The sequence below is a fragment of the Protopterus annectens genome, chromosome 10.part0 (assembly GCF_019279795.1).
Source record: "Protopterus annectens isolate FY-2018-M chromosome 10.part0, PAN1.0, whole genome shotgun sequence".
Lineage (NCBI taxonomy): Eukaryota > Metazoa > Chordata > Ceratodontiformes > Protopteridae > Protopterus > Protopterus annectens.
The window spans coordinates 189,566,226-189,582,132 of record NC_056744.1 but is presented as its reverse complement, the minus strand read 5'-3'; the positions used below and the strand labels follow the sequence as shown (position 1 = coordinate 189,582,132).

Here is a 15,907-nt window from a genome sequence, read left to right as displayed (position 1 = left end):
GATTTACTTAAAAAGAGTTGCAGTGAATTTTAGTCCATTTTCTGCATATAGTGAGTGTCCATATCCAAGATGGTAATAAGCAGAAGCTTTGTAAGTAATCTTCAGACAGTGTCCCAACTGCATCCTTGCCTTTGGGGCTGACGTTCATGGACTGTGTGGTGAAAATAACCTACTGGTTAACTTGTATGCTGTATACCAGCCATCCATCTGTTTGACTTAGGCTACCAATTGTGCCCTCTGCCCAGAATGATTCATTTACAGCTTTTGGAAAACATATCATTATTCATGAATGTGAAGATATTAACTCCACTTGAAACACTAAGGTTGTCTGTGTTTTAACACTAGCATTGAATTTGGCAGTCTAAATGCAAAAGTAATTATTATATTTGTATGTCAGGTTCCAGTTTAATGCATGGAATTATTTTTGAGTGAGGTTACTTTATAATAAATTCTAATTACTAAAACATGAAATTTTCAGGTTAACATGACAGTTTCAAACAACTCTGATTATACTATGAATATTTCCGAATGAGAACAGAGATGTTGAGTGTTTTTTTTTTATTATTGTGTTGATGAATGGGGTCAGCATTTCTTTTCTACAGAGTTACTGTAACTTATTTAACCTTCTAGGAAACTTCTCTTCCACGGATTCCAATTCAGCTAAAAAGAGGAGATTTAGTGCAAGACACAGATTCAGATCAGGACAGCAATAAGATATACGGCTCTGAAAATCTTCAAAGAAAACTATCGCAGTGGAACACACTTCCTCCTCTTGTGCGTGATTCTGAGAGGCAAGTGATGTGCATGTATACAGTAAAGTATTTACGCTGTTAAGATGAAAAAATGAAAAGGCTGCCTGTGAGAAATACTTCTCCAAAAATGTTTCAACAAGCTGGAACTCATTGCCTGCTGGTATTAGAGAATCTGAAGCACTTCAGAAAAGTCCTTTCATACCTGTCTAGTTGACGTAAATAAATGTTAAGAGATACATGTTATCCCCCTTCTTTTAAATCTGTCTTCATTAGTCAGTATTTAGTGGAAACATTTAAACCTCTCTGTATCACCATTTTTTGATTTATCAGGGTCTTTTTGATGTCTTTGCCTGTGTTGCTTTTCATTGTGATCATTATACATGTTTTAATCATAAAAGGAAGTCAAGCCTACCCTAACCCCTGTGGCTTCGTGGCTCTGATGTAAGAGCACTGGTCTTGCAAAACAGTTTGTACTTTTTGGGATTGGTATAACAGTTAAGGTGTTAACCTCATGGACAAAAGATGCAGGGCTTTATTCTCACATTAGAAATGCAAATTGGCTAGTTTTAGAATGGTCCACAAAGGCAACCAGTTGAATGCTTGCTTCTGTAAAGTACAGATACTACTTTAGCAAGTCTGCTGCAGATACCTGTGAACTTAGTTTGATTTCAAATGCTGCAACTAATAATTCAGTGTTCTTTAAATTAAAAAAAAATGTAAGGGTAACTGGCAATACAGTTATTATCCAGCCATAAGACATTTTAAGCATTATTTTCTTTAACCGTGTTTAAACTTTGTATTAAGAAAACACATGTAAAATTGAAATAGTTACAAGGGTAGGCATTTCGTATATAACAACAGAAATGATAACTGCTGCCATAAATATTTAAAAAAAAAATCAGGGACAAAGCAACTTATTGGTGGCGTCATATGCAAGATCAAGGATAATCTAATCAAACTGAAATCAATCATGTTACATAAAATGGTAATTTCTCAATCAGTGTCTGACTGCAGTGGTAGCGGTTTGTAAAGGAAGGCATCAAGGTTACATCAGTCAGTTTAAGTTGCATCAGCATTACTAGTATTTTCTGTAAAATTTTAGAAACAACAAATAATTGACCATATCCAGAAAAGGCTTTTCTGTGGTATTTTATATTTAAAGTTCTGTTGCTAAATTGTGCTGTTTTTAGCTGTTATTGATTATACATTACAAGTGTTTGTTGGGCTGCATCCAGACCAAGCCAGAACAATGTATTTACTGTTGAGTACTGAACTCCACTTTATCGGAAAATCTGTTAGTGCTGTGTCACTAATTTGTGCATTAACTGCTCTGACCTTGTTTTAGTTTCAGATTATCAGTGACCTGGATTCTTGACACAGCCATTTACTTTGATTTCCTATAACATCCAGTTCACTTCTAACCTTAATCTCTTGCTTTTGGATTCTGGTTGGCCCCAGAGTATGTTTTTACATGGTAGAAAGGGGCCAGATTGTTTCTGAGCTGGACTATAATTTTGAAACCTAAGTGCCTGCCTTATATTGACCAGAGGACTAATTTGTTGGTTTGAGCTTTGTTTCACTGCTTATCGCAAGCAAAGGTTGACAGTGCCTTGTGTGGACGTAGACACCTAGTATTGAATTTTTTTTGTGCAACTACCTCTCTAATTTCCAAAACACCTAGATGTGCACTGAATAGCAAGTGTGTACCCTCAGCAACTAGTTTGTGCACTAAGTAGTAACTTTATGTCCTGAGAAGCACCCGCCCCTTGAGTTTGACTCTAGCCAGTTTTAGGCAATCCTGTAAGTAATCTACACTCCTACAACAACCAAGCTAGTTAGTCGTAAACCTACCTTGTACTTTCCTCCTGTACAATAAGCAGCTTGGATCTAAAGCCATGGACATTCACTTCCCTGCTATCTCCACAGCTGGCCGAATGGACATGTGCATCCTGTGGCAATTCAGCAGTTGCCTCATGTACACTGATAATCATCTAATCTTCAAACACATGACTAAAGTATACGAGATAGGTATTTATTCAATGTCAATAGAGACAAGACTCTAACCTACACTACCAACAGGTTGTCAGTAGCATGCACACGACACCCGCAGCACATAGACCCACATGTACTGAGGCTCTTTAATGTAATCTCCTCAAACCACAAAGGCATTAGAGACAGCGCACAAAAAAAAAAAAAAAAAAAAACAGTCCTCAGAAACTTCAAGAGGCCTCCACAAAAACAATACCCAATATGACACATAATGCCACAATCCATGGTGTCTCAGTTAGCCCATAAGAAATAACACTACTCAAAATGGCGGAGAGGTTTGGATGATGGTTAAGGTCTTAACATCGAAGATAGAATGTTCAGGGTGTGATTCTGACCTCTACTTATTGGCTAGATTTATAATAGTGTAGTATTTATCTCTGAACCCAGTATCCTGCTCATAGGAGGCTCCATAGTAGGACACACACAGACGTCCCACTCACCAGGCTAAGCAAAGAGAGAGAGTCATTGATCAAAGGCTAGGATCTACCATATCACTCATGTACTCATATAATTTTACCCAAGTACAAGTATGACTTGGCTGTAGTCCATATGGGTATTAATGATCTGAGATGTACCTCCCTGGACTCTATGAAGAGAGACATGACTGAGGTCTCAGATTGTGTGTCCCAGGCTGGTATGAATGTAGCACTGAACAACATTCTACCCTTTCCTTGGATGATGTCACAATGTGAACAGAAAATAATTGACTTCAAAAATTGGCTTAAAGTACGGTGTCATTCCAATGGGGGAACAATATCTGCCAGCCTGGGCAGTCATGGACAACAGGCAACATTGTTTTCGCCAGGGATGGTCTGAACCTATTCTACATGAAATTTTGAATATTGGCTAAAATCTTTTCCTCTGAAGGGGTGACTGCTCAATGCCAGCAGTCTGAACAAAAAATGCACTCCCTGCAGGCTGTCCTCATCTTGGAGAATGCAGATATCTGTGCAGTCACTAAGACATGGTCTAAAGTCATGGAGAGCATCCTAGTAGTGTAGGGCTACAATGCCTTCTACATATTTAGACCAGCTGTTATACACTAAGGGACAAATAGGTGGAGGCATACCTATATACATTAAAAATAAACACATCTCAAGGATGGTCCATCAGCGTGATGGACTTATTTGTTTGTTTATCTATTTGTTTAATTATTTTTATTTGCTTACTGAGGTAGTGAACTGATCTCAGTGGTCCATTTGCAGACACATCCCTGATACCTGAGATTTGACCTTCTCCACATCCAAATGACCATAAATAAGGCCCCAAACAATATCCCTGCAAGATATATGTCCTCTTCCTCCTCCTCCTTGACCCTAGAAAACCACCACACTTACTTAAACTTCACAAACTCCAATCAACCCAATGCCATATTGATAAGCAGCTTCTACTATCCCAGTATAAACTGGGAATCATACACAACCCCAAAGATACAGAACAAGAGATTCCTGGACTTTGTAATTGTCAGCAACCTGGAACAGCTAGTTCATACACCCACTAAGGTCTCAAACATCCTCAACATAGCCCTCACAAACATAACTGAATGCTGCCCCCCCACCCCCACTAAGTGTAATATCCTCCTTAGTCAGACCAAACCATAAAGCTGTCCCCTTTGAAGTAAATGTAAAACCAGGGACACCTGGAAACCCTAGTACTTTTAAGAATTACTCTAAGGCAAACTTCCCTCTACCAAGTGACACCCAAAATACATGTCAAGCCCCCATAACCCTATAAATACTGCTTCATATGCAGAAACCGTCACAGAAACCCTGTAAAACTATATCAGCATCTGTACATAAACTGCTATACCTACCTGAAATAAGCACAGCACCAGTGTAAAAAAACAAGCTGCCCTGATGGAATTCCAACATTAATAGGATAAAGAACAACAAAAGGAAGAAATGCATGGAAAAAACTAAGAGGGGTAATAACCAAGAAGGAACAAACTCCCTCATCAGCCTAAACAAGGAACTCAGGGGTTAATAAAGTCCACAAAAACAAATTTGAGGTAAAAATCGTCACCCAGGTCAAAGAAAACCACAAGGGTTTCTTCAGCTACATTTGAAACCTCAAAGGCAATATACAGCAGTGTACCAAATTTATTGTGAATGGTGCCACCTACTAAGAACCAGAAGATACAGTTAATCTCCTGTCTGACAAATTTGGATTAAACGTTACTCCCCTCTCCCCCTGGATATTCCTAAGGAAATTCAGATATCCATCTTGTTCCAACCATCAGTAGAGACCAGGTTCTCAAGGCACTCTCCAAGGCCAAAAACAATCTATCAGTGGGCCCTGATAATATCTCAGGATGTCTCCTTAACAGCATGAAACATGGGCTATTGTTCCTACTCAAATCTCTGTTGAACCACAACCTCCAAATGGGCTTTGTACCTAATAAATGTAGGACTGCAATGGTTATACAACTGCACAAGGGTGGCCCATCCATGGACCTAGGAAACTACTGACCAATTAGACTAATGAGTCTGTTGTCCATGGCTATGGAAATGATAATCATAGATATCATAAATGATGAAATAGGCAACCTACAAACATTGAAGCCTAGTTAGTTTGAGTTTGTCAAGAGCATGTTTTGCCTGCAAAACCTGGTGGACTTCTTTGAATAGTTTAATTAGCAAAACCAAGGAAATTTTCAGTAACATGCACATACCAAATCTAAGTAACCAAAACTCCATATGCAGACAGAGCAGGAACCAAAGATATAATTAAAAAAATAAGCAGCCTCCAAGAAGTCACAGAAGGAAAGTTTTTTACCAAGTCACATTTGCTGAGTGATGCTTTCATCCATGTAATGTAAGTGGACTTCATCAGAACAAAAATATAAGCAAGTACTAGCAAGTATAAAAACTCTTACATGGGTCATATGATTAGTAAGACCTCTGTTCTGTGTGCTCTGTTTCTGCTCGAAAGTCAATGCTCGGAACAAGCTTCTGGGAATCTAAAGGCATTGTGCGCGTGTGTGTGTGTGTGTGTGTGTGTGTGTGTGTGTGTGTGTGTGTGTGTGTGTGTGTGTGTGTGTGTGAATTCAGACATTGTTTATGTTCTTTTTACTCTGAAAATGTAAAATAAAAACAAGCATGATATAGATATATGGGTGCTACTGAATACGTTGAGTGTGTCTTGGGCTGACAGCCTTCTAGTAATTTGCATATGGTTGAGTATGCAGCTGATTGACAAGTGTGTGAAACTGCAGAGGTGCTCCACCTGGGGAATAACTGGAAAAACAATGATTTATTTGTTTTTTTACAGTTTGATTTTGTATGCACCATTGCTATTTCTCAGTGCATGTGCTGTACTGGGTTGGTTATGTTGTTTTCCACCTTTTGCAGTCAACGATATTGCAGTTGACGATGGCTGTTTTAGATTAAATGTGGTACATTCATATAATTTGTGCATCTGCGTGTGTGTGTGTGTGTGTGTGTGTGTGTGTGTGTGCGTGTGCGTGCGTGTGTGTGTGTGTGTGTGTGTGTGTGTGTGTGTGTGTGTGTGTATAGCTATATATATATATATATCAATCATTAGACCAAAATTCACTTTATCAAGACAAAATCAGCGAAACCTGTATTTACCAAACATTCACATCACCGGAAATTTTAACAGGGTATGGAGGTACTTGGCCAACATTAAAGTACTAACAAACCACAGTATGTCAAACCCATCCAGGTGGAGGGCGGCACCCCTCACACCCCCTAACTATATAAATATATATATAGATATACATATACACATATATATATATATATATATATATATATATATATATATATATATATACAAATATGTTTATATACAAATATATATAGACATATATATATATATATATATATATTTATATATATATATATATATATATATATATATATATATATATATATATATATGTATACATATATATGTATACATACCAACTCCGGGATCACACTACAGTGGGGAAAAGGACAAATTTCTCCATGTTAGACAAGTGCCTCCATACCCTGTAAAAGTTTCTGGTGATGTGACTGTTCAATAAATGCAGGTTTCGCTGATTTCATCTTGATAAAATGAATTTTGGTAATGTGGAATTTCAGACCACTCAAGTAGACTCATGGTTACAGCTGACTCAGTCAAAAGACATTTGTGCGATACAAGTGAGCAGCTGAAAGAAGTGAGCAAAGAATTGTTTATACAAACACTACACTGGGCTAGTTCTGGTTGGTCAACAAAGGTAAGTGATAGTGCAGGGACACTGTGTGTGCGTATGTGCATTTTAGGATTTAGGAAAGGGACAGGGAAGGGGATAGATTTACTATGTTTTTGAGTGTGCATGTTTTAGAGTTAGGGTAAGGGTTAGGTAAGGGGATATATTTACAGTGTGTGAGAGTCTGAGGTATGTGTGTGTGTGTGTGTGTGTGTGTGTGTGTGTGTGTGTGTGTGTGTGTGTGTGTGTGTGTGTGTGTGTGTGGTGAGTGTCTATGCTATCTGGTCTAGTGACAGTGTCAGGGAAAGTGCTTTTTGTAAGGGAAGCTGCATGAAATCAACCTGCCCACCTTTGTAATGCGTGTTAACCACGTTCATTCATTTTTTGTTGTATTTTGTGTTGTTTTGGCTTGTTTTTGGTGAAGTGATTGGTTGATGTGTTTTGTCCAGTACTTTTAGCAATGATCATAAAACAATTCTAACATTCATTATATAATCATAATATAATAATGTCTGATATTGTTAATTATTTTTCATTCCTTATGTATGGGTATCGGTTCTGACCTCAGAACTGAGCCAGCCATCTTCCAAGCTCGCATCAGCTACAACCACTTGAGCTAAAACTCTTACCCAAAATTCCCCTCTCCCTGTTACCTCAGATTTTGTTTGCCGCATCGCCCATTCGGTCATGTCAAGCTACTTCTCTTGAGCTAAGTATAATATTTTGTTGTCATACTAGTTTAAAACAAATTTTTCTCTCAGAAAAGTTTCTAAATTGTTCTCTCTTACCTTATCGCATTTAGCGACTATCCCTTCTTCAAATTTTTCAGTCTTTTTTACTGGGTGGTATTTTCTTCTTTACCATTATTGGTAGACCCCTTTTCTTCATTACCTTCGGGTATTTCTTGTACCATTCCTGGTATTCTTTCTGATTTCCTTCTTTCCTATCATGGCAGATAAAAAAGGTAGTCCAGGATTTAAGAGATGTTCAGATTGTGGCCATAAATTACCTACTTCAGATGCACATTCTCTGTGTGTCTATTGCTTGGGTGTGCCTCATTTATCAGTTGATCCACCCTGTGGAATTTGTAAGAACTTCTCTAACAGGACGTTGATTGAGAGGAAAAATAAATTGTTACTGAAAGGGTTCTTCAAATCTCCTTTTTCAGAGGCTATTTCTGGGTCGGAGGCTTCAACCCCTCCAAGATCCCATAAGAAAAAGACTGATGATCTTTCAAAGGCCAAATCTTTTCCTTTGTCCCCAGTTGGGGACGCCCACCAACCAAGATCCAAGAAGGCTAAGCTTTCTACTTTGAATCTGACTCTTTCGACTCCAATGCTTTCAGTGCTTAGACCTTCAGCACCAAGGCCATCTGCGCCATCTGTGATTTTGGCACCAACTAATGTGCCCTTTACCGTATCGGTACTGAGGGGCTCCTCAGTTCAGACCTCTCTACCAGCACCGATTATCCTGTTGGCGTAGACTGTAACCTCATTGGCTCTAATACCTTACCTGGAACCGACAACTCAGTTATTGACACCGATTTCTTCAGTCCCAGCCTCGGCACCGACAACCACTTCGGCACCGACCTTATTGTTGGTGTAGACCATGACTTCGGCACCAATGATTTCCTTGGTGCAGACACCTGTAGTTCAGTCTCTTATGGCCCCGTTGCTTTCAGTGCAGACTGGTAAGGTGAGCACTGAGCTTGGCCCATCTGTGGATAGACCTGACTCTCCCTCAGCCGTGTCCATGAAATCCACTAGAAGCCTCTCTGAACACGACGTATTGCGTCTTGTGGATCAAGTGGTTTTGGACAGAGGTATTCCGCCCCCCCCCCCCAGGACCTATCCTTCCTCGGGAGGTGATCACCCTTTGCCAAAGACCCCTACTTATTTTCCTCCTTCATTGCCTTTGAAGCCCGTTGATAAAGCACAATCTTCCCCTCTACATTTCCCTTTATGGACCTCACTAAGGAACCACAGTTACCTTCATGGCAGGAGAGTTTTGCTACGACCCAGGATGTCAGCTGTGGCATACATAATTTGGTTTTCACAGCCATCCAGGGACTCCGAGTTGACAGTCTGAGCCATTTAGGGGAGGGGTGACCCCTGTCCTGGACACTCACCCCTCTTCAGGTGGACCGGCCTTCCAACTAATGGAGAAGGTTTTGGCATCTACTGGCGATACTGTGTTGTCAGTCTCCCTGCCCTCCTCTGGACTGCAATGTACACAAGTCGCTCCTAGCAGACACTAGGCTCAAGGGCCTCAGGATGTACTCCCACAGGAAACCCCTTTTGCGTTGTCTTCCCCAGCTTCTCCCTCTGAGGAAGTTCAACAAAAAAGCTTGTGCAAGAGGAAGCACATGGAATCCACAGAGGTGTCCCTTGCTGAAGACACAGACTTTGATGATGGGGAAGTTTCCCCTCGCTCACCCTATGTGGTATCCTTTGGTGATATCCTTGAAATCCTTAAAAACAGAGGTGACTGGCAGCCCTCTAACCTGACCTCTGAAGAGTCTGTGTTCCTGCAGGCCTTTTGCACCCTGCCCCCTACCTCCTGGGTTACTCCACCTGCCAACGAACTGGTCCGGCTCATCGTGCAGCATGTGTGGAAGGTTCCTGACACTGTTGAGGCCATTCCCTGGAGGCCAGATAAAATTTTGTCCCCTCCTGCTACTGACCCCCATTAGTCTAAAGGTCTTCCTGTAGATGCTCTGTTGGTGGCAGCCGCAACCAAGAAGGACCTGGCGGAAGAAGAAAGCCAGACTGTTCATCCACCCAACTAAGAGTCACAGTCTCTGGACAGAATAGGGATGCGTACTTTTGCATCAGCGACCTTTGCAATCAGGTCCCTGAATTATATGGCACACTTTACCAGGCTTCAAAGGGATTTAGTTTCTGAGCTCTCTGAAACTTTGGCTGGTGCCGTGTCTGATGAGGTCCATGACAAAGTGGCTTCTCAGCTGGCTACCATTGAATCGATATCAAACTCCTCCATGCGCCTGATATTTCACGCATCAAAATGAGCAGCTAGAGTGGCGAGTTCAGGCGTTGCTTTGAGACGACACACCTGGATGCGCTTATGCAATTTCACAGAACCCTTCAAGGCTTCCTTTCTCAATGCTCCCATCGAAGCCTCTTCATTGTTTGGGCCCAAGGTTAAAAGCACACTGGCCAGAAGTGAAGAGGAAGGTAAGACCCTTTCTGCCGTGGGTGTCCGTTATTCTTCCCCTCAATGTGCTTTCTCCAAAAACCAGAAGAGTGGGAAGATATGGTACAAAAAGTCTCTGGATCCTTTCCATGACACACAGGCTGAGTTCTCCCCTAGAGGCAGAGTGGGAAACTCACAGGGAAGATGACCATTTCGAGGCAGAGGGGATCCGCGTAACCAGGGTTCCAGGGACTCTTTTCCTGATCAATCCTACCAGTGCTCCTGAAGAGCGGCCCAACTCCTTTCCTCTGGAGGTGGTTGGGGGTCGTTTCTCCTTGTACCCTTCTGCCTGGCTAACCATCACCACCGATTGGATAATAACCAGAGGTTACCATATTCCCTTCGATCTTTGTCCTGCCCCCTCAACAAACTTACCAGACGTTCCACCCAGTCAAACGGAAGAAGCAGCAGTAGAGATAGCAAAGCTGCTAAGAAAAAGAGTCATCCAAATAGTCCATCCAGACCAGATAGGATCCATATTCTACTCAAGACTATTTTTGGTGCCAAAGAAAACCGGGGACTGGAGACCAATTTTGGATCTCAGTGTATTGAACAAGTTTGTAAGAGTACAAAAAAATCTGGTTGGTCACAATACAGTCTATCCTCCCACTTTTGGAAAAAGACGATTGGACATGCTCGATAGATCTTCAAGATGCGTACTACCACATAAAAGCGGACAGGCCATCAAGAAGATTTCAGTGCTTCCATGTGTGAGCCAGTCACTAACAGTTCAGAGTACTACCCTTTGGACTCTCTACAGCCCCCAGAGTGTTCACAAAGTGCATGGCAGTCATTACAGCTCACTTGCGACTAGAAGGATTCCAGGTGCTTCCATACCTGGACGACTGGCTCATCTCCGCCCCCACCAGACATCTATTGGAGGATGCCCTGGCATACTCTCTCCTCACTGCAGAAGGGATAGGCATAACCATAAACTGGCAAAAATCCAATCTCACCCCATCTCAGTCCACAGAATTCCATAGGGGTCATATTGGATACAAAGAATTGCAGAGCATCCATTCCAGAGCACAGAATTCTAAGTATAAAGCAACAACTGATCCCAATCCTTTCAGGGGAGAAATCCACAGCTCACTCTGTCCTACAGCTGTTGGGTTCCATGGCAGCCTCCATCACCATTGTCCCCCTGGCCAGGTTTCACATGAGGCTTCTACAATGGCTACTGCTCACCCAATGATATCCTTTTCAGTATCCTCTTTCAGCCAAGATTCGAGTAACTCATAGGTCAAACAGGATTTAAATTGGTGGATGACCCACAACCCATCACAATGGTCTCACCCCTTCACCCCCCAGCAGCCCAAGGCTGCAGTGACCACGGATGCCTCCCAGATGGGGTGGGGGGTTATGTCAGGGACAGAAAGTCCAAGGCACTTGGTCCATATTGGAGGCCCAACTGCCTTTAAATGTTCTAAAGCTGAGGGCGGTGCTTCTGGCGTTGCAAGCATTCCATCCCCTACTGCTGTCTGGGTCTATTGCGATGCAATCAGACAACATGGCAGTGGTTTGGTACATCAACAAACAGGGTGGAACCAAATCTTACCCCCTTTGTTGAGAGGCCATGAGGATATGGCAATGGGCGATGGCTACCAACTGTTTTCTTGTAGCAGCGCACATTTCCAGGAGTTCCAACGTGATAGCAGACAGACACAGCAGGTGCATTCTACAACCTCATGAGTGTTCCTTGAATCCCTTGATAGCGGCAGAGATCTTCCACCACTGAGGCCATCCATGCTGCAACCTCTTTGCATCCCCGACCAACTACAATTGCAGCAACTACCTCGCCCTGATTCCCCATCCGGGACAGTCACCCAGGGACGCTCTAGTCCACGATTGACCCTTGGGTCTTTTTTATGCATTTCCACCTCTTCCCCTCATTCCCCAGTTTCTGAAGAAAGCCCGTTGGTTGAAGAGCAAGATGATCCTCATAGCACCATATTGGTCTCATCAGATTTGGTTCCCCTTCTTTTGGCCTCACCTGCTAGATCAACCATGGATTCTCCATCCAACTCCGGGGTTGATCTCCCATCTGCAGAATTTGATTCATCCCAACTTGGACAGCCTGAAGCTCACAGCTTGGCTCCTCCAATTCCCTTGATTGCCAGACAGAATGATCTTTCTTTGCCAGTACGGGACATTCTTATTGCATCTCATAAGACTTCCACTAGATTTACTTATCCAAGCAAGTGGAAAAGATTTACCTGTTGGCTGAAAGAAAAGCAAGTAGGTCCTTTTTCGGCACCAGTATCGATAGTACTAGAGTATCTAGCTGATCTATTCCAATCAGGTCTATCGGCCTCTACCATTAGAGTTAATTTGGCTGCAATATCTAATTTCCATGAGGGTGTCCAAGACTCCTCTCTTATGTCACACAAATTATGCAAGACCTTCAGAAAAGATGTGAATCATCTGTAGCCCCCTTTTAGAGAACCTATTCAACCATGGGACCTGTCATTAGTTCTACAAGCTCTGACAATACCACCTTTTGAACCAGCTCCTTCATACGACCTCAAGTATTTGTCATGGAAAACCTTGTTTTTGGTCACCATTACTTCTGCCAGACGTATCTCTGAGCTTCAAGCCTTATGCATTAAGAGTCCATACTTGATTTTTCATAGAGATAGAGTGTCTTTGAGAACAAATCCTTCCTTTTTGCCAAAAGTGATCTCTGAAATGTCCATTAATCAAACCATTGAATTGCCAGTTTTCTTCCCCAATCATTCAAACAAAGGAGAGTATTGCTTACATACCCTAGATATTCACAGGCAAATTTGCTTCCACTTGAACAGGACTAAGGCCTCTCGTAAATCAGACCAGTTATTTTTGGCCTATTCTGGACCTAGATTAGGATGTGCTGTTGCTAAGGTCACATTGGCTAGATGGTTGAAAGACCTTGTGACCTTCAATTATACACAACGTAAGATTCCATTGCCAACTACCATAAAGGCTCATTCGACAAGGTTGGTGGCAACTTCTGTTGCCTTCCATGCCAGAGCTTCTTTACATGACATCTGTGCAGCTGCAATTTGGGCTACACCTCATACTTTCATCAATTATTACAAATTGGATTTGGCCTCCAGGAGAAGAACATCTTTTGGTTCTGTGGTGCTCAGGAATGTCCTTTCATGAGAGCCTCCCAGGAATAGAGGTAGCTGGGGACTCTGTCCCATACGTAAGGAATGAACGAGGATTAACAATATCAGATAAAGAAGTTATGTCTTACCATAACGTTCCATCTGTATTGTTGATCCTCGTTCAGTCATTACGACCCTCCCTCCTTCCCCCTCCTGTGGCTTCTAGTGGATCTCACCATCCAGTTCTATTAGGTCATTTGACCAGAGGTAGCCTCTACCTTCTTTTGACTTGCAAACTCAATCTGAGGTAACAAGGAGAGGGGAATCATGGGTAAGAGTTTTAGCTCAAGAGTTTGTAGCTGACGAGAGCTTGGAGGATGGCCAGTTCGGTTCTGAGGTCGGAACCGATACCCATACGTAATGACTGAACGAGGATCAACAATACAGGTGGAACGTTATGGTAAGACATAACTTCTTTTTCATTATGTAATCAGTAATTCATTTTCATTGTATAATAAATTATTATATTATCATAATTATGATATTAATGTATTATAATAATTATATAATTATAATAATTATTGTTAGTTATGTTTATAATTTTTATAATTACTGTATATAGAAAGAATTAATTATATAGCTGATTTTATATATATATATATATATATATATATATATATATATATACACACACACACACACACACACACACACACACACACACACACACACACACACATGTATGTGTGTGTTTAAGTACAAAGACAATACATACAGTAAATCCTTCTTGTGTTCAGAAGTAGTAAGGAATGATATCTTTACTTGTCAGTGTACTTTTCTGTGTTACACTGACTGTGTTAACACTTTATTTCTTTTACTATAGTGACAATAACAAAGTATTTACTACTAGTCCTCGCTCACGTCAGATAAAGAACTCAACTGTCATAATACCACCGCCTATCCACATCATTGGAATGGTAAACCAAAAGGTAAGTATGATATTAAAATCAGGTATTGCTAGTTAGCTGTCAGAATCCAAATGTGTTTATATTTGAGATTATAAACATCTATGTATGTTTAAGTAACAGGATGTATTATATCAACACATATTTCCATGTGGCTGCATATTACTTAATAATTGCTATTAACTATTTGAATCTCAAGGTAGTTTTGCTATAAAGTATACTTCCATTCCATCAACAAGCATAATGTCATGTTATATGGTAATGCATTACATTGTGTGACTGAATTTAGAAGACCTGAGTCACAGCATACTGGTACTATATAAGCCATCACCCTAACCATTGACACAAAAGACTTGTAACCCCAACAAGATAAAAACAGCAGCCTTAACTGTTATTTACTCCAAGAGGTGATTTCCTATACAAAATCCTCTAACACAAACATGCCACTCTCTCTTGAAATTAATTATTTCTATTACAGTCCCAAGCCTACACTGACCAATTCCCTTACAAAGTGTTTCCCCTTCCATTATTCACAAAACAGTACTCCATACAAATAATCAATCAATCTACTCCCCCTCCAGTGTAAATAAACATGTAGGCCAATTTATGAAAGGAGTTATTCAAGACATGTTCCCCATTTGTAATTCTGCGACTGATCCTCTGAATATCTCTCAACCTCTTAGTGCAAGAAATCCTAACAAAGCATAAAATAATGTGGGGGATAAAGTCCCAAAAATTAGGAAGAGATTTTAAATATCGCTCTTATAAATCTAGAAAAAGGTTAAATTAGCAAGAATTGTATTAGCATGCATTTTCTACAGCATATGAAGTCTGTGATTTAGCAGAAAACCACAAATTTTATGATGAACTCATGATCTCACTAGCTCTCCATGAAACACTGACTCACTTAGAAGGCAAACACTGCTATGCAAGACTGCTATTCATTGATTTCACTTCTTCCTTCAATACTGTCATCCCTCAGAATCTGATACTGAAGCTACTTCAACTGGGCATAGACTGTCATTTATGCAGCTGGATTCTGAGCTTCCTTACTGAAAGGTCTCAAAAGGTTTCTGTGGGAGACAACAGCTCCAGAAGTGTCATCCTGAACACAGGAGTACCACAGGGGTGTGTCTTAAGCCCTCTCCTTTTCACTCTGCTGACACATGACTGCATGGCCACACATGAGATGAATAGGATTATCAAATCTGTGGATGACACCACTGTTACAAGCATGTTCAAAGATGGAGAGGAGGAGGCCTACAGGAATAAGATTGATCAACTACTGGTCTGGTATGACAGCAACAATCTAGCACTGAATGTCAGCAAGACAAAGGAGTTGACTGTTGATTTTAGAAGATCTCAAGTACCACACAAACCTCTAGCGATGAAAGGAATGACAGTGGAAAGGGTCAAGAGTACAAAGTTCTTGGGTCTTAATCTCACAGAGAACTTACCCTGATCAGCCCATGTAAAAAAAGCTCAGCAACGCTTGCACTTTCTAAGGAAACTTAAAAAGGCAAAATTACTAAGCTCCATACTTCAGATCTTTTATAGGGGCACCATTGATAGTATCCTGACCAACAGCATTGCAGTCTGGTATGGAAGCTATAATAATCAGGATTGGAAGGCTCTCAAGAG

General features: G+C 41.1%; 1 protein-coding gene across 2 annotated transcripts in view; it reads left to right on the top strand.

Annotated features, from left to right (window-relative positions):
- KIF19 (kinesin family member 19) overlaps positions 1 to 15,907 on the top strand; it is a 1,202,512-nt gene that overhangs the window by 1,062,499 nt on the left and 124,106 nt on the right. For both annotated transcript variants that reach the window (XM_044085136.1, XM_044085135.1), the window contains exons 15-16: positions 631 to 791; positions 14,185 to 14,290. In XM_044085136.1, the coding sequence (XP_043941071.1) occupies positions 631 to 791; positions 14,185 to 14,290 (267 nt within the window). The remainder of the gene's footprint in view (positions 1 to 630; positions 792 to 14,184; positions 14,291 to 15,907) is intronic.